The sequence below is a fragment of the Artemia sp. Qi Xiang Cuo genome, chromosome 14 (assembly GCF_049724085.1).
Source record: "Artemia sp. Qi Xiang Cuo chromosome 14, ASM4972408v1, whole genome shotgun sequence".
Classification (NCBI taxonomy): domain Eukaryota; kingdom Metazoa; phylum Arthropoda; class Branchiopoda; order Anostraca; family Artemiidae; genus Artemia; species Artemia sp. Qi Xiang Cuo.
Window position 1 is genome coordinate 56,093,468 of NC_142807.1, and position 26,044 is coordinate 56,119,511.

A 26,044-nucleotide genomic window follows, 5' to 3' on the forward strand; every position below is an offset into this window, starting at 1 on the left:
AATACTCAATGAATCCCACCTCCAGAGGTTCTGCGATAACTCCTTCCATGCGAGGTGACCTAACGGGAAAGGACACAAAAATAATATATGGAACCCTTATCATTCTTTACTCAAATGGGTTTCTTTACTAAGGCACTGTCTAATAGGTCTTTTCAACAAATTCTCCATTTAGCCGTAGAACATTTAATAACGGTTAAAATGTAATTGGCTTGAATCAGTCAAAATCCACAATGTGGAAACATGACATAAATGTCTCTTATATGCATATGCCATTGACATTTAAATAAGGCTAAGCCATGTTAGTGTTTTATCAAGAGACTTTCCTATAACTAGGGCGAAATGTTTTGGATAAATTTCCAGAATGTAAATAGATATCATATTTGAAAAGTGAAATGTGTAAACTAATTGTATAATAAGCATTTAATTATAAAAGTAACAAAAAACCGTTCATCTTTAGTTTGTCTGTCTATAATGATCATTTGTCAGTCGTCAAAGAACTTTACAACTGATAAAGATAAAAGCATTTGTAAGCTCTATTTATATTGCACTAATTGCCAACGAATCCAAATATATGGTGCATTTACCAGAACTGGTTGCATTTAACTTTGGCCCAACCTTACACGGATTCAAGTGACCCAGAAGACGGGCCCACACAAGGTGTAAAGACAAAGCCAATAAATTCCTCACTTTAAATTCTCCATTTAGCCGTAGAACATTTAATAACGGTTAAAATGTAATTGGCTTGAATCAGTCAAAATCCACAATGTGGAAACATGACATAAATGTCTCTTATATGCATATGCCATTGACATTTAAATAAGGCTAAGCCATGTTAGTGTTTATCAAGAGACTTCCTATAACTAGGGCAAAATGTTTTGGATAAATTTCCAGAACGTAAATAGATTTCATATTTGAAAGGAGAAATCTGTAAAATAATTGTATAATAAGCATTTAATTATCAAAGTAACAAAAAACCGTTCATCTTTAGTTTGTCTGTCCATAATGATCATTTGTCAGTCGTCAAAGAACTTAACAACTGATACAGATAAAAGCATTTGTAAGCTCTATTTATATTGCACTAATTGCCAACGAATCAAAATATATTAATAGCAGAATATCTGTCTCTTAGCGGAACATTGCTCAATTCAAATGTTACTCAATATGACAAATTCATGTATGGTGTGCCGTTGGCGTGTAATAATATAAATGTTCAGAATAAATGATTTTCTGGTCGGAGTGAATACAGGTTATTTTTAGTGTCTCAGGCTGTTAGTTTTATTTTACGTTTCATTGTAGTTCTTGCAGTTAGAGATGGGTAAGTACTACTTTTACTATAACGAAACTCCTGTATTGTTTTGTGTCTTCAGTAAAGCGTTAATTTTCTGTAATCCTACAAACATAGGGAAAATCACCAGTTGATGTATTTGCATTAGATTTATTGATATATGTTAGATAGGCTGTAAAATTAAATTTTTTGTTCGCTTTAAGTTTCAACTTCGCTCTTTATTTCCCTCAGAAAAACTATGTCTTTTTTAACTAATTCATGAGGAAAAGTCAAACCAAAGCATTGTACCGAAACTATTTTAAATCAGCAAACCCGATCAAAGCTTGCTGCAACCATTCATGATGGTCGTTTTGTCATTATTAAACAAAACGAGTTATCTTACAGAAGTTTGAAACTTAAAATGATCATTGGTTGCTGAAAACTTAGCACTGACTGATTACTTTGTGGAAAACTAAGTTTGCCTTAGTTTACTAGAGAATAACAGTTGTATACTAAAAGTTATTGACAGCATGACCGATGAAAGATATGACCAGAGTCGAAGAAATGTCAATGTGGGACTGCTTTGTTTATTAGATTAAATTGCTCCAGGTTTGTTATTCCTATTAGTACGGGTATGATAAATCAACATTTTGGTACGTAATTAGATAGCAGGGGTGTATGTGACACGATGACAAGAAATTATTGGTTAGTACCGTTTATAGGATATAAGTAAAATATAAGAAAAAAATATGCCACTTGAGTCCCCTTTCAATGATCTTTCCAAATATAATGAGCGCTACTATTGTAATTGCTCCCACTCTTAATTCGGCCAGACATAGTCCAATATGTCTGTGCATAATTGGTGTCTTTAGCTCTAGATGAATTCTAGCTATACGAAATACCTTTATTATTATGTATATAAATGCAAAAGGTATAAAATCTACTAACAAGCTCATTGGATAGAGCGCTAGACATGTGTGAATGCAAGGAGACTCCAGGAACTGGCTCCCCTCGAAACTCCTCAAATCTTTTGGCACTTCCAGTTCAGATTACAAAAAAAATATTTTCCTATTATGCCTTCTCCCCCAAAAAAACAATCTAGATTGCCTGCCAGTGCCAGACCCCCTACTCTCGATGTCTCAGGTTCAATTAGTTTTGGAATTATTTTTCCATCGGTAAAAAGCAAAACATTGAGAGTATAAGAGAATGGTATTGACAGATCTAGCCAATCCTTAAAAAAGCAAAAACTGCCACAATTAAGGGTGAAAGTGCTTTCCTAGGCTTTCGCCTCCCTCCAATAAGAGCTAGGAAATCATTTGCACTTTATCAAAAAAAAAATACTTATACGCTATGTTTCTCATTTTATTATTAAAAACTAACAATTGCTCAAACTTTCTGTTATTATGTTTCGGTAAATATGGTTATAATAAATAATCTAGTCTAACGGGTTTAATAGGTCGTATATTTTTATCAATGGTATCTTACTTTTAAATCTGTTTCTTTGAAATATGTTAAAAAGGTAAATTGGCAATGTTTAATTTTCCATTTAAGAAGACAAATTAATTTTCAGTTAATGCACACGACGCTTTATACCTTCCGAGGCTTTAAGGGATGGCAACTATACTTATAGGTGGTAGAAATTCTTAACATAAGACATTTATAACGATTGGCTAATTATTATGTTAGAAAAATACTGTCAATTTTATGGCAGGTTTTGTCATTTCAAATTCGTCATTTCAAAGGTATTGCAAGCTAAATTGGCTGAACTGAAAATACAATTTAAGTTCTCTCTAAGTTTTGAGTATGTTTTAAATGAACTTTAGGTGTTCTTGAGATCCAAGAGATGGCAACGCAACCCTTATTTACGTTTGATTTCTTCCACTTGAAGTTTGTCTTCAGTGTTCATTGTAATTCTTGTTTGTTTTAGATGCCATGTATTTAATTGCACTAATTTCTGCTCTTTTTGACCTTGGTATCTTGCATTTTGGACGAAAACATTCGGACCATCAAGGCGAAAATTTCTCTGGTAATATAAGTTATTTGAAGGTGTTTTTAAAGAGCGATTGAGTCTCTTTTGACTTCTTCACAGGTGTCCAAACGTCTCAAAAACGTTCTTAGAGTATTGTGAAGCAAAATCGTTCGAAGCGGATAATTGTTGTCGACGTCAACATAAGGCAGACCTCTTAATCCGAGCGCAGTGATTTTAATCCCGATTTCTTACCTGATGGATACTTCATACTTAAGAAAGATTTATCCCATACCTACGTTCAGTAATAGAGGCTCTAGTAGGTCAAATCTAGACCACATAATTAAGCCTTGTTCTTCTCTAAGTTTTAATATCCACGTTCATGACGGTAAGACTGAGCACGATCTTTTTCCTATCGTGCACACAGTATCTAGTCCTTGTTTTACACATTCTTCTTGTGTTTATACCCGGAAAAAAGGGTAGTGTTAGCTAAATTGGAAACGTTTGAACGCTGAGTCATATTTTACTACTCTATGTACCCTACTTTTGATTATTGAGGTCCCTGGCCAGCTAATGTAAACCTCAGTTCCTTACGCAAATGCAAGAAAGTTATTGAACGACTACTACCGCAACGTACTTTTTAGTCTTAGATTTTCTGTGGATACCATTGTTCTCAATGGAAAAAATCTGGGCTGGTTCTTGAAAATCCGTATGAAGCATGTGTCTTGAAGGTAAAATGGCTAAAAATTCCTTAAAGTTCTGGCTACAAATATAGGTTGAATCGAATAAGCCAGAGGTGTGTGAAGGGTATGCTATGAAACAGAAAACGAAACATGAGTATTAATCATACATACTCCTAACTCGTTTTAACGGCCATAATGCTCAAACGGACAAGAAATCATGGCCAAAAGGTAGCAATAGTCCAAAGTTCATTCCTGAGGTTTTTTCAAGTCTGAAGATTGCTGATTTCGTGTTACATTACAAGCATATGTTGTCTACTTGCTATCAGTATATCCATGATTTTTTCACACAAAAAATGGTTGATAAGGCATCAAGATTAACTTCAAAAACTTAGGTTTTTTTCTGCCTCAACAGGCCAGGTTATCCAAGTTTTGAAAAGCGTTAAGAAAATTCACAGTTTGAATCAAGACACTCTTTCTTGCAGTTTTTCTAAGTTTACTCTTTAAGATTGCCCGTTATTTGTGCCACCTATTCAGCTACATCTCCAAATGTGTCTCTTACAATAATTGATGTCTGATAGTTTGTTTAATAGTCTTGTAGTGTCTTTGCCCAAAAGTGGTATAGACCTGAATACAAGTGCCAATTTCAGACCAATTACAGTTTCTTAGTTTAAAGTGAGATTTTGAGTATGTTCTCATGGCTAGCAAGTGCGATTTTGTGCTTTACAAACTGGGCTTTTACAAAGGTATGGGTTGCAATCATGACCATTCTATTCTAATCCAGTTAATGGAAGATTAGGTCCAACAGATATGTCATTTCTCTTTGAGAAGTATCGGTGCTTTCGACTACACAGTCGATGCACAAGCTATATTTCAGCTTTTTAATTTCTAAATCAGGGTAATTTTGAAAAAAATTGGTCCGTAGCTTAAGCCTTTAATTTTTTGTTATTATAATATATCGTTTATAGCTTCATCGTCCAAAAATTTATTTTAAAACACCGGAATTTTAAGAGGCGTTTTCCAGGGTTGATTCTTATCAACCTGTATTTTAAAATGTGTTCTTTACCGTTATCTGTGTCTACTTCTAATGTCTCAATTTAATAAAAAGACTAACATTAGTTTCATCGCTTACGGCGATGATTTACTCCTCAGAAACCCAACTCGGGAGCAGCTTTAAGTGAGCATTTATGATTTGCAGTTGGCACTAGCTGACCGCAGTATGCCTACAAATTTGAACAGTGAGATTGTTCCTTGTAGTTGTGTAGTATATAAGGATTCACCATGAAGACCGCCATCGGGAATCCAAAGGGCAGTTGTATGGCTCTGCAATACAAAGGTAAGATCCCTGAGGCACTAAATCTTGCCAGTATTCCAGAGCTTACACCCATATTTAGGAACTACAGCATGCCTATAGTAAACTAGAGCATAGATATATTTACAGAGTAAGTAATGAATTCAGCTGATATTATTTAAAATATCATTTCTTTCCTCAAGACCACCATCAAAACCCCTCAGGGCATTCGAAGGGCCTTGCAATATAAAGTTAAGACCCTTGAGACAAAAAATTTTGTCATTACTCCTGATTGTACACCAATATTTGTGGATTAAGTATTGGACAATCCCATTTGAGTCATTGACTTACTTACATACAGGTATCCAAATTTCTGTCAGTATATGATGAAAATATATATGACCTTCACAAGTCAATTGATTCAATAACAGAAAAGCGATGACCATTTAAGTAGACCTATTTTATTTGATTTCAAATTGGACTAATCGAATTTATAATATAAAATATTACTGAGTATTGAGGCATGTATAAAGTTGAAACTAACAAAGTCATATACATTTTATTGGATGAAACAATGGCCCTTGGTCATCCATGTCCCAACCATCAAGGCCTTCGATGCCCCTCCCCGAACTTTTTGCCTTCCGCCCTTTTTCTAGTTTTTTTAATTTTTTTACTTTTTTCTTACTTAAAAATGTTTTCAACTCTTTTTCCTGTCTTAAAATGATACAAAATAAACTTAAAACAAACAAATCCACTTGTATTATTTTCGAAATATGAAATGAAGTGGATAAGGATATGTAAGTCGTGATTTTTACTGTAAGAAAAATAATGTTCTTAGCAACACTTTTCTGTTTTTTACTTAGAATTTTTTGGAGTTAGAAACTTTTTCAAATTATTTTTCATATCTTAAAATATCAAATAATATATTTAAAGCAAAAAAATTGTGAAATATTAAGAATATGAAATAAAGATTATACAGATATGTTAGTCGTAAATTTTCATATTAGAAAAATAATGTTTGTAGTGACATTTCTTTTTCCTGGCCTAGAATTTTTGGGGCTCAGAAATTTTTGGACTGGCAAAAAAGTTTTTTTTATACGGCTGGAGGTACTCTATAGATGGTAATCGACACTATCTAGTATATTTTCTGTTTTTGATCAATATTTTTTATACAATGGAAAGATAAACACATAAATAGTATTTTAAAAAAGTAAAGATGAAATATTGCAAAAAAGTATGTGTCCATGATAAAATTGTTACTGCTGCTGGTGACACGTTACCTGTTGTTAGATCATAATGCCATCTTTCTTATAGTATCATTCTAAAGAAGATCAGAAGAAGACAGGCATATTCATCTAGCAAAGTCATAATGTATATCTTGTCTGTGTGCCAAAACTGTAAACTATATAACAAAAATATGATGTTGGACAGTGAAATAGAAAGCAAAATAAAAGGAGATCTTCAGATAATAATATCAAGGAATATAAAGACAAATCGATAAAAACAAAGGGCGTATGAACATTATTAGTATCATTAATAGTATACCAACAAATATAATTAATGAACCCAATAATACCAAAGTCAAAATGCATATTGAGCCTGTAGGAGACATCACAATAAAAATTGTGTATGACTCGAAATGAATTAATGATTAATCTACAGGTCATGAACTAAGAGAAGAGAATAGCTATATTATCAAGAGAGAACATGACGAATTATTTTACAGACGGATTCAGAATGTCCAAAATTATTCAATGGTATTAATAATATATAATAATGTATTTAACATTTTTTCATTTAAAATGTTCCTTCTGATGTTATTATAGGGATTTTTAACCGGATCATATTAGAATCGGACGTGATATGGTGAAGATGAGGGAACAAAGTCTAATAAAGGTGAGGTGGATTTTTTTCATAGTCCACAAAGACAAGCAAACGTCCGCTCACCCACAAAGGCACAGATACACCGAGACAAGGATACCTAAGAACACAAAGAGTCAGATACAAAACCACACAAAGACAGACATAGAGACAAGCAAACATCCAATCTGACACGCAGGTACAGACAGATAGAGATTCAAAAATACCTACAAAAACGTGGATTCAGACACAAAATCCCTCACACACAGACAGAGAGACAGGCAAGCGTCGACTCAGACACACAGGCACAGATAGAGGGGAAATGATACCTACAAACACAGAGTCAGACACAAAATCACACAACGACAGTCTACCTACACCCAGGTACCTGCAGCCAACATAAAATCTTCAATTTTTTCAAATAGCTTCATTTCAGTTAGGTTCATTTAGGTTCACTTAGCGGTTTGCACCACACTATGTGAACCTAAATAAAGCTAACTTAAACAAAGCTATTTACCCCCCCCCCCCCTCTCTCTCTCTCTCTCTCTCTCTCTGGGCCTGTGTGTCTGAGTGGATGTTCGCTGGTCTCTAGGTCTGTCTCTGTGCGACTTTGTGTCTGATTCTGTCTGTTCTTAGGTATTTTGCCTTTCTCTCTCTCTCTCTCTCTCTCTCTCTCTCTCTCTCTCTCTCTCTCTCTCTCTCTCTCTCTCTCTCTCTCTCTCTCTCTGCATGTGCGTCTGAGCGGATATTTGCCTGTTTCTCTGTCTGTCTTTGCAAGATTTTGTGTCTGATCTCTGTGTGTTTGTAGGTATTTTTTCATCTCTCTCTCTCTCTCTGCGCCTGTGTGTCGGATTGTATGTTGGCTTGTCTATATGTCTGTCTTTGTATGATGTTGTGTCTTGCTCTGTGTGTTGTAGGTATTTTTTCCTCTCATTCTCTGCGAGCCTGTGTATCTGAGCGGATGTTTGCTTCTCTCTATGCCTGTCTTTGGGTGATTTTTTGCCTGACTCAGTGTGTTTGTAAGTTTTTTTCCGTCTCTCTCTCTCTCTGTGCATGTGTGTCTGAGGGGATGTTTGCTTTTTATTATATCTGCCTTATCTGATTTTGTGTATGATTCTCGGTATTTGTAGGTATTATTGTCTCTGTCTCAGTGTCTGTGCGTCTGATCGGGCGTTTGCTTTCTATGTCTGTCTATATGTAATTTTGGGTCTTGCTCTTTGTGTTTGAAGGTATTTTGCCTCTCTCTCTCTGTGCCTGTGTGTCTGAGCGGATGTTTGATCTGTGTGTTTTTAGGTATTTCTCTCTCTCTCTCTCTCTCTCTCTCTCTCTCTCTCTCTCTCTCTCTCTCTCTCTCTCTCTCTCTCTCTCTCTCTCTCTCTCTCTCTCTCTCTCTCTCTCTCTCTCTCTCTCTCTCTCTCTCTCTCTCTCTCTCTCTCTCTCTCTCTCTCTCTCTCTCTCTCTCTCTCTCTCTCTCTCTCTCTCTCTCTCTCTCTCTCTCTCTGTACCTATGCGTCTGAGCAAACGTACGCTTGTCTGTTTTTGTGTAGTTTTGTGTCTGAATCTCTGTGTTTCAGGCATCTTTGTCTCTTTCTATCTCTCTTTCTCTTTCCCTTCTCTATGCCTGTGTTTCTGAGCAAATAATTGCGTGTCTCTATTTCTGTCTTTGTGTGGTTATGCGTCTGACTCTCTTTGTTTGTATGTATTTTTGTCTCTCTCTCTCTCTCTTTCTGCATGTGTGTCTGAATGGGAGTTTGGTTGTCTCTATATTTATCTTTTTGTGATTTTGTGTCTCACTATGGGTGTTTAAAGTATTTTTGCCCCTCTCTCTCTGTTCCTGTGTGTCTGAGTGGATGTTTGCCTGCCCCTTTCTCCGTTTTTGTGTGATTTTATGTCTTACGATGTGTGTTGTAGGAATTTTTTCCTCGCTCTCTCTCTCTTTCTCCCGGTCTTTATGTCTGAGACAGTGTTTTCTCGACATTATGTCCGTCATTGTGTTTTCTAGTGCCTGTTCTTTGGTGCCTGGTTCTCTCTATGCCTGTGCATCTGAGCTGATGTTAGCCTTTCTCTTTGTCTGTCTTGTTGTGATTTTGTGTCCGAATCTGTATGTTTGTAGGTATTCTTGCCTCTCTTTCTAGGTGCTTGAGTGTCTGAGCGAATGTCTGTTTGTCTCTGTGGATTCTGGAAAAACAAATCTATCTTATCTCTCTCACACTTTGGTACCTCATTATCGCCTTATCAAGTCCGATTCTAATAAGATCTTTTTAAGAAACCTTATGATAACACCAGAAATGTAGAGGAATTTTTGGAATGAAAGAATGTTAAATACAATATTACACATTATGATCGTCAGTAAACAACTTAGGGCATTTTGTATCTATTCTATAAAATAATTCATAAAGTTCTCTCTTTATAGTGTAGCTATTCTCTTCTCTTAGTTCGTAACCAGTTAAATAATCTCTAGTCCATTTTGAGTTATTAATTAAAAAAAACTTTCCGAAAAATAAGTTTTCAAGGAAAAGTAATGCCCATTCTAAACTTGAGCTCAGCAGATACAAATACCTTTTAAAACACAAACTCAAAACGACCAGAAATTACTATTAAAGCATAAATGAAACCCAAAACGAACAGAAATTAAATAAACCATCTTAGTGAAAACATACAACAAGTAAAAATATAAATGAATAAATAGATCTTAAAGCGAGTAATGATTAGATTGAACATAAAATCCAGCTTAAGACGAAAAAATATTTTCCTATCGAAGTACAAATGAAACTTAAGACGAACAAAACTTAAACAAGCAATCATTGCAAACAAACATACAATAGATATTAATGTAAATTAATAAATACATCGTAAAACGAGTGAAGCTTGAATTGAATATACAAATCAAGCTTGAGATGAACAAAAACCACCTCAAACAAGAGTTTGGGTATGACGTCATTCTCTCACTGCATAAGTTTAAAACCTATTGTGTCATTGACACTTTATTGAAAATCAATTTTATGACGAATATTTTCCTTTGTACTTAATATTGAAAGTAAACATTAAAATTATAGTAACACTTTGAACTGATGGGCTTCCAGCAATTAATATAATTATAAATCAAATATTCAGTTTAATTTATTAGCTCTTTTAAAGTTGTTAAAGACGAAAATAGTTTCACTACAAACAAGTGTTTGGATACTGCCTCCTTTCCTAACTGTAAATAAAAACCAAAAGCCTACTGCGTATTGGCGCTTAACTGAAAATTGACTATATTGAAAATATTTTCTTTTCCAGTTCTTAAAGCATTGAAAATGAAAAGACAATTACAGTGAAATAAATTCTTGAACTGATGGATCTTTCAACAAGTAATATCATTATGCATACAATCTTCAATTTGATGTTTTTTATATTTTCCAAGACTGTTCAAAACGCCTAAAGTTTTCAGTAAATTGCCAAAGACATAGTAGGTTTTTGAGTTTTACAGGAAGAGAAGGAGGTCATACTCAAACTCATGTTTGTGGTGATTTTTGTTCATTTCAAGCTTGATTCGGATATTCAATTTAAGTTTTACTCGTTTTAAGATTTGTTTATTAATTTACATTAATTTCGATTGTATATTTGTTTGCATTGATTGCTTATTTAATTTCTGTTCGTTTTCAGTTTCATTTGTACTTCAATAGGAAAATATTTTTTTCGTCTTCAGCATGATTTTCATATTCAATCAAAGCATTACTCACCTTTAGATCTATTTATTCAGTTATATTATTACTTATTGTATGTTTTTGCTATGATTATTCATTTAATTTATATGTGTTTTTGGTTTCATTTATTCTTTAACAGTAATTTCTGGTTGTTTTGATTTTGCATTTTAAAAGTTATTTGTACCTTTTTAAAATTCAAACTCAAAGCTCAAGTTTAGAGCTCAAGTTTAAAATGGCCTTTACTTTTCGTTGGAAAACTTATTTTCAGAAAGTTTTTTTTGAATTAATTTTTGTTCGTTTTTGATCACAAAAAATTTCAGGCTTTAAAAAATTCCTTGTTTCAAAATCAAACTTTTTTAAAAAATCAAATATTCTTAAAAGTATCAAAACTGATATCAAAGTAACAATATCAAATTAAAAAGATGGGTTTTTGTCATCTTTGGAGTTTTTATTATCTGATGTTTGAGCTATTGTTGACAAAATTGCTATCTCAAAATTTTTATTGGATGGGTTTTGGGTAAAAGGGCGTGGGGGACTAGATTAAGCTTCGGTCTCTTTTGACTCTTTAAAAGTGAACTAAAACTATTCATTTTCAACCAAATAAGCCTTCTCTGAAGTTTATACGAGTATCCCTTTTACAAGAACCATATTTGTCCCCAGAGTATAACTTACAAAGCCTTTCCCTGGGCCCTAGGGGTTGTGTCGACCCTGGAGTTATAAGATATGATGGTTGACCCGTTTTTAATAAAATGGTCACTTGAAATTTATAGCGGAAGGGTTTATCTATTCAATACACCCAAATTCGTAGAAGGAGGGAGGGGCTAATTGCCCTCCGATCTTTTTTCTCTGACAAAATGAAGTACAAGTTTCAATTTCCATTCAATTGAACCTCTCTGATGTTTATACGAACAAACTTCCATAAGAACTATATATGCCCCAAGAGCAATACTTACAATGCTTGTCTCGGCCCTAGGGGGGGGATGTCGACAGAGGAGTTTTATTATCTGACCTTTGAACTATTTTTAACAAAAGACTATGCGTAAAGGAGTTTTTGTTATATGATCTTTGAACTATTTTTAACGAAATGGGTACCTCAAATTTTTTATCAGATGTATTTGGGGAAAAGGGATTGGGTGGCCAGTTGCCGTCTGATCACTTTTGACTCTTAAAAGGGCACTAGAAATCTCGATTTCCAATTGAATAAGCGCCCTTTGAAGTTTATACGACGACCTCCTCTATATGAAGTGCCTCTGGAAAAAAATAAATGGAGTTTTAGGGGAGGCTAGTTGTCCTCCATTCACTTTTGACTCTTAAAAAGGGAATTACAACTTTCAGTTTCAAAGCAATTGAGCTTTCAAGGAAGTTTATACGAGTATCCCTTCCATAGCAACTATATATGCTCCCAGGGCATAACTTATAACACTTACCCCCAGGCCATGGGGGGCTGTTTCGACAACGGAGATTTTGTTATCAGAACTTTGAACTAATTCTAGCAAAATGTCTATCTCAAAATTCTTATGTGATGCATTTAGGACATGGAGGAGAATGACTATTTGCACTATGAATTTCCAATTGAACGAGCCTTTTTTGAGGTCTCTACGACAATACCTTCTATAAGAACCTTATATGTCCCCAGGGCATAACTTAAAACCCTTTCCCTGAGGTATGTGGGGGATTTTCTTCCTCAAAAATATATTTTCTATCTGGAAATCAACAATGCTGAACAAAATGGCTATCTCAAAACTTTGATTGGATGTTTTTGGGGGAATGATGGACGTGGGGGGGGGGGACTAGCAGCCCTTCAATCACATTTCACTATTAAAAATGGCACTAGAACTCTCGACATCCTATCGAATGAGCCACCTTTGAAGTTTCTACGACGATCCCTTCCATATGAAGTGCCTCTGGGAAAAAAATAATAAATAAACAATAACAAAATATTGGAGCCGTATGGCCTTTACTATAGGCAACGCTATAGCGCGGCCTCTAATACACAGTTTTACTGTGATGTTACTGTTAGGCTCCAAATGCGTTTTATGCATTGGTATTATTGGGTTCATTAATTGTATATGTTGGTATAGCATCAATGGTACAAATATTGTTCATACTCGTTTTGTTTTTCAGCGATTCATCTTTGTATTCATTGTTTTTTTACTATTAGCCAATGCCCTTTTTAATTTGCTTTTGATTTCACTGTCTATTACCACATTAGTTTTGTATAGTTTTAAGTTTTGGCAAATAGACAAGATATGCACAATGACTTTGGTAGAAGAGTTTTCCTGTCTTCTTCTTGTCTCTTTTAGAATGCTAATACCATAAAGATGGAGATATTATCCAACAACAGGTAACATGTTACCAGCAACAGTAGCCATTTTATCATATGCACACACTTTCCTGGAATATTTCATCTTTACTTTTTAAAATAATATTTATGTGTTTATCCTTCCGATGGTACAGAAATATACTGATTGAAATATACAATACTAAATAGTGTCAATGACCAGCCATAGAGCATCACTGGGACAGCCGCGTAAGAAAATCCAAAAAACTTCAACAGTCCAAAAAATTCTGAGCCCCAAAGATTCCAAGTAAAAAAAAAATGTCATTACAAACATTATTTTTCTAATATGAAAATTCACGATTGACATATCTGCATCATCTTCATTTCATATTTTGAAAACATCACAAGTGAATTTTTTGGTTTTAAGTATATTTCATGTTATTTTAATAAATGAAAAAAAGGTTGAAAATCAAACTTCAACAACAAGTACGAAAAGGTGGGGGCAAAAAGCTGGTGTAGGGACATTAGGACCCTTGATGGCTGTTACATGGATGACTAAGGGCTATCGTTTTATCCCCTAAAATGTATACGAATTTATTAGTTTCAACTTTATGCATGCCTCAATACTAAAGAATATTTTATATTTTAAATTCTATTAGTCCAATTTGAAATTAAATGAAATGGTTTACTTAAGTATTCATCACTTTTTGTAGTTGAATCAATTGACTTGTGAAGGTTGAATATATTTTCCTCATATCATGACAGGAATTCGGTTACCTGTATGTAAGTAAGTCAATTACCCAAACCGGATTGGCCAATCTTTAGTCCGCAAATGCCGTTGCACAATCAGGAGTAGCGGAATATTTTAGTGCCTCAGGGATCTTACCTCTGTATTGCATAGCCATTCAAATGCCCTGACGGGTGTTTATAGTGGTCTTGAGGGTTGAGTTATTATGTTAAATAGTATGAGCTGAATTCATTACCTATTCTGTAAGCAGATCAAAGCTCTAGTTTACTACAGGCATGCTCTAATTCCCAAATATGGGTGTAAGCTCCAGAGAACTAGCAATATTTAGTGCCTCATGGATCTTACTTCTGTATTGCATAGCCATTCAAATACCCTTAGTGATCCTGGTGGTGGTCATGAGGGTAGACCTTTATATACTACACTACTCCTAATTGTTCACTTTTCAAAAGGCCTGCCTTGGCTAATTCTGGTCACTGCTTTCCAGTAATTGCTTTTCGCAGTGGTGTTTACTACACTCTGCAGACAAAGGACGAAAAGTTACTAAGAATAAGCTACTTTAGGTATTGTGAGTACCAAATGTACCTCTCTTGGTTTTAATGCAACAGAAAAATTGTCTACTAGTATCTGCTGCCAGATACTCCGATACAGCAAGCTAAACTCACGTTTAACTTAGTATGTATGACACGAGACGATTTGGATCCATACAACCCTCTTCAGACCTTGTTTTTAGTTATATGCGATGTTCAGTATTCATTGTTAATTTTTGGGGTTATTTTCTTTTTTTTTGGTCTTGTTATTAATTTCTAATTGAACTATGCAATTGGTTGGTTTTATTTGCGGGTTAAAAACACATTCATTCTTTCCACTTATTTTACCTCAGTCTCAGTTAAAATTTTCACGGAAAATCCTTTTTTATTGAATTTAAACAGCAAAACGGCTTCATTTTTTAGTTTCTTATGAAATAACTTTTCCTAAAGATATGTAATTGACATCTTTAATGAAGCATGTCTCCATCACTATGATCATTGTGTTACCATCGGATTGAAAATGGTTGAAAACAACATTAAAGTGATGGAAACATTTCAAACAAATAAAATTTTGACCTTATAAGAATAATAATCCCTTAGTTTCGTCACGAGTCTTTCCAATTAGTATCAACTTCTAGTAACTTCTCTAGTTAGTGCAAAATTATTACGGCTTGGAACTAGGACGGTACCCTGTATCTGAGTGAAAAAAGATTACCTGTAAATACATCGCTAGAGGTTCAAAGGGGAAAAAGTTCTCCAAAAGATGGTCAGAAACTTCGTCTGCTTCTTCTTCACTCAATATGACTAGCTGCAAACTTGGATCATTGTTTTCAAAGGATAAGCTTGCCTTCGAATCTAAATGCAAAAGCTGGACCCTGTGATAATAAAAACACAATAATAAGAAAAGATTGTATTTTTCTTAAAAAATTTGAAATGTTATGAGGGGATGGGCTGCAATTTTTTCAGAGAATAGAAGGTTTTCCACCATCAGGGGAGTATAATTTAAAAAAAAAAACATCTTTGTCACCTACAAGTCAGTTTTTACAGCCGCCACAAAGTTCTTTATTTCTTCACATTATTATTCGCTTTTTATCTCAATGCTTCCAGAATGAGTGTTCTATCATAAGAGAAATTTTTATTTATTTTATTTAGTTATTGATTACCCGTCAAAAAAAGGTACAAAAGACGGAGCATCACTAAAAAAGAAAAAAAACACACAAAAACCAAATTACAACACATTACACATAATCGAACAAATTACAAAGACGAGAAACAAAAACTCAATTATACACTGCTTTGCAGGTACGTAAGAAATTTACTTTTTAAACTCCCAAGTACTGAAGGAACAAAAGCAATATGATTGATAACTTCAATTCAACTAACCTAACCTACAGCAAAATACTTGATAACTTCAATTTGAAATCAACGGACTAAATCAACTAGTCTAAATATGACAAGAGATGGTAAAAAGACTAAATACGACAAGAGATGTGCGAAGAAAATTAAATGGATATTGATTTACTGTCTTAGGAAACGGTACCAAGGGAGGTAAGAAACTTTCTCGTTGTACCGTTTAATTTATTCAATTATAGCTGCCGTTGGGTCCGCAATTTTTAAATTTTTAACAAGGTGCGAATTTCTTGTCTATAGTGGGAGCCGAAGCAAGGACTTCGCATACTTAAAAAATGCGGATCTGAGCTTTCTTTTCTCTGGCTCAGGAAAAATTATCCGAAACGGGCTTAGATACATGAAATAAGGACGGGATACTGCGTTATAAAGCCGAGACAAAATTAAACGGTTGAAACGGATTTTAGATGAGACTACTCTACTGTAAGCAAAATCCAGGCGTTTACGGAGATGATCAATAAGAAGGTAGTGGTTAGTTTTTGTATCCTTTCCAATTGGTAAACCAAGGTAAATGATTTTCGAGACAGGGGCTACAGATAGTTCTCCCAGCCTCAGAGACGAGACCTCTTCTTGGCACCAGTTGAACAGAAGAAAATCCGACTTCTGCGGGTTAAATTCAAGGCCAATGTGACTGTAATTTGATTGTAGTTTGGAGAAGATGGTCTTTGTACCTGCGACTGTGCGGCTGGGGTTCAGAATTTCATCGGCGCAGGCTATCATTGTAACGTCTATGCCATGAGCTATCCTTGTTGTCTCAATAGTAGACTGTGGTTCAATAATACAATTATTAAAGGAACAAGGAGATGTGACTGATCCTCTTCGAGCACCCTTTTTTACTGGTTCTACAGGATTCCCTCGGTAAGACAGCACAACGTCTGGTGCATATTCAGTGAGGGCTCGACCATGGCCAGGAAGTAGGAGTTCAGCCAGTAGGTGGCCGTACATGTCTTTAATAGGCAGTAGGATGTCCTTCTGTACACCTCTCTTTCGCATATCCAGAATGAGTTGGTGAAATGTTATTAAACTTTCAACTATTTCTTGTATCACTATGCTTGAAAGAACTTATTAGTTTATGTCTACTTTCAAAAATTGCCAGTCTAGTGGCAGTTAAAGCGATTGAAATAATCATTTTGCTCAATTTTTACCTTCCAAAATTTTTTCAGGAAAGCACAAGTCCATATTCAGCGTGGAAGGTGAAAGGTTAAAGTAAGACAAGATACTTCTTATATATGAACATTTCTGTCCATCTTCAGTTTTAACATTGCTCTTTATAGTTAATTAATTGTTCACTTAAACTAGCTTTAAAAACAGTGCCAAGACACTTGTTTGTTTTGTATGCTAATTTGATTATTTCTCATTTGTCTTGAATAGTCTATATTAGACTATTTGGAAACAAAATTGCCAATTGTGGAAGAAGGAAGTAAAAAGGGTTAATTTAGACTAAGCCTAATAAAAGTTAGAGCTATTGATTGACTTCCTTGTTCGGTCTATTTCTATCTCTGCGTCTTTCCAATGAGGATTGTAAGGACAGTTCTGGTGAAGTGGATATTTCTCTAGTAATGTTTCTCAGCAATCTCTATGGTTTTTACAGGAATAAAACTCTCTAGCAGTAAATACACTAAAAAAGGCTCAATTTTCTTTAGTGTTAGTATTTGGAGAGGTTTATTTCCTAGAGCGCTATTTTGCTTTTGAGTAATATGGGGATACCCCAAAATTAAGCAGATTGTAGAAGTATTGCGGTGTGATATGTCTCGGGTATTATTCATTTTATATATTAACCGTGGATTAAAATATATAAATAGTTATTGAATGATTTAAAACGAGTAGTTATTGTTTTTCCCGCAACTAAATTTACGGAAGTATCAGTAACTATTCTACGTATCAATAACCCCAGAGAAATATTGTTTATTTTCCAAAAGCTTATTTCACTATTTGCATGATTTGTTTCTTCAAATGGTTAAAGATTAATGCTAGGATTGGACAGTTTGAATTTAACTTAATATATTTTCATATAAAATGCCCTAATCTTTTGTCCCAATTTAATTAATAACAAAAAAACAACAACAAAACAAATGACAGTGGATTGTCAGTTTAATTGACATATAATGATATTTATTCCTTAACGTTTTGATACTTTTTTAGCTATGGAAGTAGGAAAAGTGAAAATATTTCGAACGTATTTGATTTTCAGTAAAGTGCAAATTGTATTTTGGTCTTCAGAAGGCATGGGGATTATTAGTAGTAACCTATATGAAGGCATGGGACGAACAAAACCTGTCAGACCAGTTTTTGTGCCTGCTACACCTATTTCAGGGCCAACCTAGACGGGTTTCTGAGTCAAATGTTGTAAAACAGGCTAATAACCTGTAGTTTCTGATTTTATATAATTTATTCATCATTAGACAGAAACAACGGTGACCAAAATACAATAAATTCGTCTGAATCTCTCTAGTTCTAAGGTACTAATCGCAAAAATAAAAATAGGACATATGCGACAGTATAGGTCGAAAAAAATCAAGAAAATAGCGGAATTATGGAAAAACATAGTAAAACCTGATGTGACGCCACAAGATGCCACAATGACGCAACATAGTGCCAGTATGACTCTAATAGACAATAATCATGAAGAGAAATATTCCGGGTTCGCGATACGGAAAACAAAGATCCCTCCCAAAACAATGCAAAGAATTCAAATATCACAGATGATTGAACCAGTAGATAGCAAATCTGAAATATGGCTTTAGATCCTATCGAATGAAATTCCTGAAAATCTGTTATGCGAGGATCAGATTATATCTTGCGACAAAGGAGAAGGTTTTATTTGGGTTACTAATAACCACGAAAAAAATACAATTACAATAAAAAAGAGGACGTGTTTAGTTCAAATCCAAGTTATCTCGGAGAATGATTTAAATAGATGGCAAAACTCTAAAAGAAACCTAGTTAACAGTATTAAAACCTCATTTAACAATAATCCTCAATTAACAGTATTCAAAAGGCATTGGTATTCTTTTCAAATAATTCCCATAGGGAACCCTGATCCTTTACAAGGACCTTCTAATCAAAAAAAAAGAAAAAAGTTATATGTTATTCAAGTATAACCTTATCAAAAGGCGAAAGTAGTTATTCCACCACAAAATTAGAATTATTATCTATAATCGACCACTTGGAAAAATTTAGACACTATTTAGTTGGTAGAATATTTATACTACGATCAGACCATAAAAGTTTGCAGTACCTCTGCACATTTGAAAACCCCACGGGAATTCTAGCTTGATGGATTATGAAAATCCAAGACCTAGATTACGAATTTGAATATTCAAAGGGTAAACAAAATTCAGCTTGTGACTTTTTGAGTAGATTCCCAGAAATTATGCCATCGGACGCCGAGGAAAATGAAGTTAACGCTATCAATACTAAGAGTAAACATACATGTAAGAAAAATAAAGTCAAAGGCAGAGTAAAAGAAAATAAGGATAACTATTATCCCTTCTTTTTAGAAAATATAAAAAGAAAGCAAAAAAAGGACGAAATGTGTGTAGCCCTTATTAATTATTTGGTGAATGATGATGCGGTACCAGATAAATTCAAAACTCTTAGAAAAGAGATAGATAATTTTTACTATGATCTTGATGAAGAAATACTATGCAGAATCGTGACTGCTGAGGCAAATAGAAACCAAACCTCAATAATACCTGTATTACCCCAAAACTTAACAGCACCTGCATTCGAATATTTTCATTCAGATATAGGTGGACATTTAGGAGTAGCGAAAACTTTCCATAAATTAAAACAATATTTTTACGTGCCGTCGGCAGTAGCAAAATTTAAGGACTTTATAAGTACATGCAAAGCGTGTAACTTAAAAAAAACAAGCTTATTCTAATCTTCCAATGGGAAGAGTCCTGGTAGCAAGATTCCCCTTCCATATTGTCTTATATGATTTGTGTGGAACCAGTGGTGGCTTGCCTGTTTCCAACAGAGGCCACACTTGTATTCTTTCAGTCATAGATCACTTTTCTGGATTTACTTTTGCAAAAGCATTAAAGAATCAAGGAGCATACTCCACGAGTAAGGCGTTAGCAAAATTTTTTTAAAAATTTGGTATTCCAAATAAGGTTTTAAGTGACAACGGAAGCAATTTTGTTTCAAAAGTAACAAAAGACTTAATGAGTTTTCTTAACATAGAGAAATTGGTGACATCCCCATATCACCAAGAAGCTATTGGTAATACAGAAAATAGGCATAAAATATTTTCAAATGTATTAAGCATTGATACAAAAGACAACAGGAACGATTGGGATCAATTCTACCTTATTTAACTGACATAATCGATTCTGCTTACTCATAAACAATCAAAGACAACCTTTTTTATTTATTATTTGGTTGCGATTTTAGAATCCCATATGATGAGCTTATTGAGTCTCGCCAATATTACAATAACACAGAGGATTACAAACAAGAGTTCATAAATAGGATGATGAAAACTTATAAGATAGTTAGGCAAAAGTTTGAAAAATGTAAAATAAACCAAGAGCTAAGAAACCAACCCAAAGTCAAGGGGCACATAGATTTTAAGATAGGAGACTGCGTATACCTAAAGAACGAGGCAAAGACGGAAGGCAAAAAACTTTCCAACAAATATTCTGGACCATACAGAATAGTCAAAAAGCACGATAACGATTTTACTTTTAAAATGGTGAACCCCGATAGTGGAAGAACTTACAAGGCACATGTTAGCCGAATAAAAAGAGCAAAATTTCCAGAGAGATGTGTAAATAATTTCTTAGACCACACTGCTTTTCCATTTACAAGAAATTAAACAAGAAAAACGGGTTTTATTTTCTATAAAGCAGTGAATACAACACATTTAATTAAACACAAATACTCCGATTATTTAGGCCCCACATCCGGGAGCCTTTCTCAACGGAAAAAAAATTCTTACATAAACATAAAAAACATACTAAACAAAACAAAAGAAAAAATATAAATAAATAGGAAAAGAAAACTAAGAATATAAATTTCTTATATAGAATATAAGAATTTATATTCTCTGAGAAGGTGTGTCAATATAAACATTTGATTGTATACGGCAGTGAATGGAGTTTTTTGATTTAATATATGTCAATTTATATTCTGTGTGACGGTGTGTCAATATAAGCATTCAATTGTATACGGCAGTGAATGGAGTTTATTTATTTAATATATGTCAATTTATATTATTTGTGAAGGTGTGTCAATATAAGCATTAGATTTTATACGGCAGTGAATGGAGTTTGTTTATTTAATATATGTCAATTAATATTCTTTGAGAAGGTGTGTCAATATAAGCATTCGATTGTATTTTAATTCGATTTTAATTGTATTTGTGTTCAATTAAATGTGTTGTATTCACTGCTTTATAGAAATTAAAACCCGTTTTTCTTTTTTAATTTTTTTGCAGAGAGATGTGTATCGTGTCCCTCGTCTACCGATTCGTCAGACGCGGAAAATGAGCCCCCTAAATAAATATTGGCAGAGCTATACCCTTTAATTCCAAACAAGATTATTTTGAAAACGATAGAAACGAGGAAAACTTTGAAGAATTTTTATCTATGCAAAATCTAGTTATTCCAAAAATAAAATCCCTAATACCAGTAAGAATAAAAACGCCAAAAGAAGCAAAAAGTTCATCATCGGAGAGTGCCGGAGAACTAGATTATACGATATCTCTGACAAACCAATTCTTTCCTGCTAGAAGTTCAACCCCTTTTCCCCCCGAAATATTTCCAGAAAATATGGTTTCGCCTGCAACACCAATAGAGAGGCCCCTGTCATTTCAGGAGGAATTGAACAGAGCTGTAGAAACTCCGGGTATTATCTTAAAGAAAACTCCTCCCAAAGATTCAATTGAAACAAATCTGCGAGAAGCTACGGATTTAATAAACTTCCCCATAAAAACAATGCAGAGTAGGTCGCCTTTGAATCAAACTCCCAAGGACGCCCAGGAAGGACAGTATCATGATATAACTGTGTCCAAGGTCAAGCCTAAACAATGGACTTCATGGAGGGAAACACTAGTGCAAAAAATGCCCCATCCCCCTGAAGACATGGCATTTAAACAATGGCACAACCCCGCAAAAACTTTTGATTCCTCTCAGAGTTCTCAAGAGTTTTTCAGATCTCCCGAGTTGAAAACTCATAGCAAGGACATAGAGAATAAACTTCTACTTCCAGAGGAGTAGAAAATTACGAAGGAAGGGCAGGTGATACCTCACAAACGCGAAGTGCCACCTCTGAAAGTTCTAATGCGGAATCGATGGAAACCAGTTTTGAAGAGTCTGGCTGTTAATCAGACCATATAGTAGTTAAAGAAATAGGGAAATCAAAATTGACTTCAGCGGCCGCGCACGTGAAAGAATAAAATTAAAAGGGCTGGAATTTTTGAAAAAACAATACAAAAAATTTGATCTTATATCGCTATCAAAACCTAAAAGAAAATACCGCTAGAAACAGAAGAAAAAGTAACGACACAGTCAGGTAGAACGGTTAAGAAACCGGACAGATTAAAATACCCTTAAAAATACAAAAAAAAAGATTTTTAATGGATAGGGTCAAGCTCGTCTTCGGATCTCCTATGGAAAACCAACCCATGTCCTAACAGGTATTGATGTTATCCAAAACCAAAATTACCAGTATAAAAGTGTGTAATGATAAACTGATCACTTTCAGATAAATACCATGGCAACAGAATCAAAACCTATCCGGAAGGCGATAATTGACACTGAATTTATCACGATAACGAATGCGAAGGAAAACATTATACATTCAGCAGGTATGTTAATGGTTGACGAACAACGAAATCAGATATATGCGAAAGAATGGGATTTAACCTACAATCTTAAAGGGTATGCACCCCACACTTATAAGTATGGATTAGCACTCGCGAATACCCTCAAGTATCGTCCAACTAGAGGGGAAGTCAAAACAAAATAAAGAAAAAGAAGTGCGAAACAATTTGGCTGTTTACAATTATTAATAAGACGCTTACAAAAGAACCTCAATATCAAGTATTTCTATTCTAAGGGACCCACTCAAACAGACCTTTTACTCCTTGATAAATGCAGAGTCCCCAAAATTTGCTATAATCTTGAAAAAAATACCCAATGTGTCAAATATGAAGGCATACATAATTCTTTTGCGGAAATTAAATATTATAAACAATTTTTATTCGATCCCGAATCTGCAGAATACAAATCTGTTGGTAGTAAATTACTTCTGAAACGTATGAAAACATACCAAAGAAAAAGAGGCGCCTATAAGAATAATAAAATGAAAATTAAGAGAAAATTCTAACCTCAAAACCACCTATTATTTATTAATAATAAGAATTTTGAACTGTGGAATAAATTAATCTCATAAATATAAATTATTTTGTCTTAGTGCAGATTTAATAATTTTAGACCTATAAAAAAATGGTTACCAGTGTAACTATGTGCTGCTTGCTTACTTATTTATATGTTGGTTACTCGAAAAATATAATGCAAAATTAGGTCGTATAGTAATTATTAGCTAAGCTTTAAAGGTATATCTCAACCAGTCATAAAGGCATATCACAACCAGAGTAAAGCTTGGAAGTCCTAGCTTTACTTACGTAACGTTTCTAATCCTAAAATATTTTTCATTAACAGAAATTCTGTTTTACGCTTACAAATCAGTTTTATTTGGCCAATACCATAAAACAGTTAAAAAAATAAATTGATATAAATTATTATAATAAGATAACCTAATTTAAAAGTTAAAATGCCTAAACTGCCTTGAAAAAAAATAATAATAACAAAATAGTAAATAAACGAATTTTGTAAGAATGGGTAAAATTAATGATAAATTAATTCTAGAAACAAACAATAAGATGAGGCTTAAAAATATCATCATAATCCTCGTTGTTCATGAAGTAGCCCAAGATATTGTAAAACATGGAGTAATATTCAAGCACGAAAATTCATTGCTAGCTAGCCATGATGCATGGAAAATTTTTATGAAATTGGACCCCAAACCCTTCGAAACCATGTTTCAACAAGTAACAAGACTAGAGGAAAACACGAATGAACTCAAAGAACCGATATTTCAATTCCTAAGGTCGGATAAAGGATTACAGGCTAGTAAAATAAGGCATAGTAAAGACAATAAAGAGTTTCCAATTTCAGTTGTCCCCAAACTAAAATCAAAATTCGTAATAGATGACTTCGATAAGAAAATGGCAGAAATTGACATGGTGCTTGGGACGAGCACCAAGGAAGATAGAAGGAAAAGATCAGCGAATAATATCAAATACTTGTCGTGAGACTTTACTGCAATGAAATCCCTAGAAAACCCTAAATTACTGACTACAAGGAAAGGAAAACCTTATGATGGAAATTACACAATAATAAAAAAACAACTATTACTTAATCTAATTGAGAAAAACAAGCAAAAAGTTTCAACTCATCAAGCCTTCTTAATATTATATAGACAAAGACTACAAGCCTTATTTGAATTATTTAATACGGAAATACAAAATTAAAACAAAGTACCACGAAGATTTTTGAAGTATTCTTTCGAAGAAATAAATACCGTAGGTCTACAGGCCTAATTCCCATCAGCGGAGAACTCGCCTCCCGCCTTTTTGGTTTGACAACGGAGGAAGACCTAAAAAGCCTGAGGAAAAATTTAAAAAAGTTGAATAATGCCATGAACGTAACATTACATGTTCAGATGATACAAGCCAGCATAGCAAATTACCAGAGAGATAAAGTTGAAATGATATCTAAGAAAATCTTAAAGACTGTAAACGTAATGAATTATTAAAGGAACGAAGTGGATCGCGTGGTTACAGACGCCAGCCTTACCATGGTATCACTCGATACAATTACCATGTCACTACTAAATAAGGCGACAGATGTTAGTAAGTTCGAGTTCGCATTATCTGCCCTCACGGAAGAAACTTTGTAATACGATCTAGTAGATCCTTCTGACCTAAAAAGTATGTTAAACGAAATAAAAACGCACCTAACGTTTAATTTACATTTACCCATAGAGCCAGAAGTATCAAATTTATTTCTTTACTGCACCAAATTAAAAGTCCACATTACGAAAATACATGAACAGTTATTCGCAGTAGTAAAAATTCCACTGATAAACCAGCAATCTGTTTACGACTTGTACAAAATTTCGACCTTCCCTGCGAATATAAAGAAGACCAATTCATTTATGACTATCACACCTGAAGCAGAGTATTTACTTGTCGATCAAGATAGACGACAATATGCCCTAGCCAATCAGCAAGACTTAAAAGAGTACGTATTATTCAAAACCCTAGTATGCCAGCTTACGTTACCTATTTATAATGTCAAATCTGGATCTTGTTTGTTAGATATATTCTTAAAAGACACACAAAAGGAAGAAATACCTGCTTCGTGCGAAGCCGTGATAGTAAGTACTAAACGAGGAATATTCATACACCTTAGAAATAATCTTTGGTTATTTTCTGTTCCAAGAGAAACTGTTGGAACCTTGTCTTGTTATTATAATACAGAAAGAATAGATCCAAGCTACAGGACAGAATTACTATTACAAGATGTGGGTACGATAACCATAAAACAAGGATGTTGACTTGTAACTAAAGAGTCAACTGTTTGAACGCCGTTAATTACCACGAGCACAAATATATTAAGTCCCAAAATAATCAATTTCAAGACAATTAACCCGTCGTGCACTATTCCCAATATAGAGAGTGAGGAAATGAAAACCTCGATATAGTACAAAATAGAAAAGAATAAAGGGACATTAAGGCTTATAAAAATAAGAGAAGCATTAGACTCCCAGATCCCCCTATTTACAAATGAAGACCAGAGACTAACGTACGTGGATAATAGATAAGGGTTATTCTTAACCAATTTCTGGTGGAACATAATACTGACCATATGTTTCGTATTTGCAATTTCCCTGACAATGAGGACCTTACTGACTTTTAATTATGGAAAACTCCGGAGACTAAGAAGGCAAAACCCAAAGAAAGAACACGGGGAAACGACTGAAATGCAGAAGTTAAACCCGGAACCCCATGAGAACGTCTAAGCCAAGAAAAAGGGAAGATATTAGGAAACAAGTGGGTATAGAGGTCTCCACTCGTCCTTGCTATTTCTTGTTCCCTCATTGTAAGTGTCTTTTACGTAAAATCATGCGGTTACAACGCTGCAACATGCGTTTCTTAAACAGCATGGACGTGCGTGAACAATGAAGTCATGAAATATGTTGTAAACTTAGACCTCAAATTTAACAATGTAAAGTAACTTATGTTTAAGGGATTGTTTTAA

The 26,044-nt window shown here is 34.2% G+C and overlaps 2 protein-coding genes across 2 annotated transcripts in view; one reads left to right on the forward strand and one right to left on the reverse strand.

Annotated features, from left to right (window-relative positions):
- LOC148944658 (uncharacterized) overlaps positions 1-26,044 on the reverse strand; it is a 324,369-nt gene that overhangs the window by 26,106 nt on the left and 272,219 nt on the right. The window contains exon 2 of the mRNA XM_089099983.1: positions 15,019-15,178. Coding sequence (XP_088956109.1) covers positions 15,019-15,178 — 160 coding nt within the window. The remainder of the gene's footprint in view (positions 1-15,018; positions 15,179-26,044) is intronic.
- Positions 15,754-26,044, forward strand: part of LOC148944659 (uncharacterized) — a 63,869-nt gene continuing 53,578 nt past the window's right edge. The window contains exons 1-3 of the mRNA XM_089100568.1: positions 15,754-15,851; positions 17,853-17,886; positions 22,422-22,524. Of these exons, the coding sequence (XP_088956694.1) occupies positions 15,754-15,851; positions 17,853-17,886; positions 22,422-22,524 (235 nt within the window). The remainder of the gene's footprint in view (positions 15,852-17,852; positions 17,887-22,421; positions 22,525-26,044) is intronic.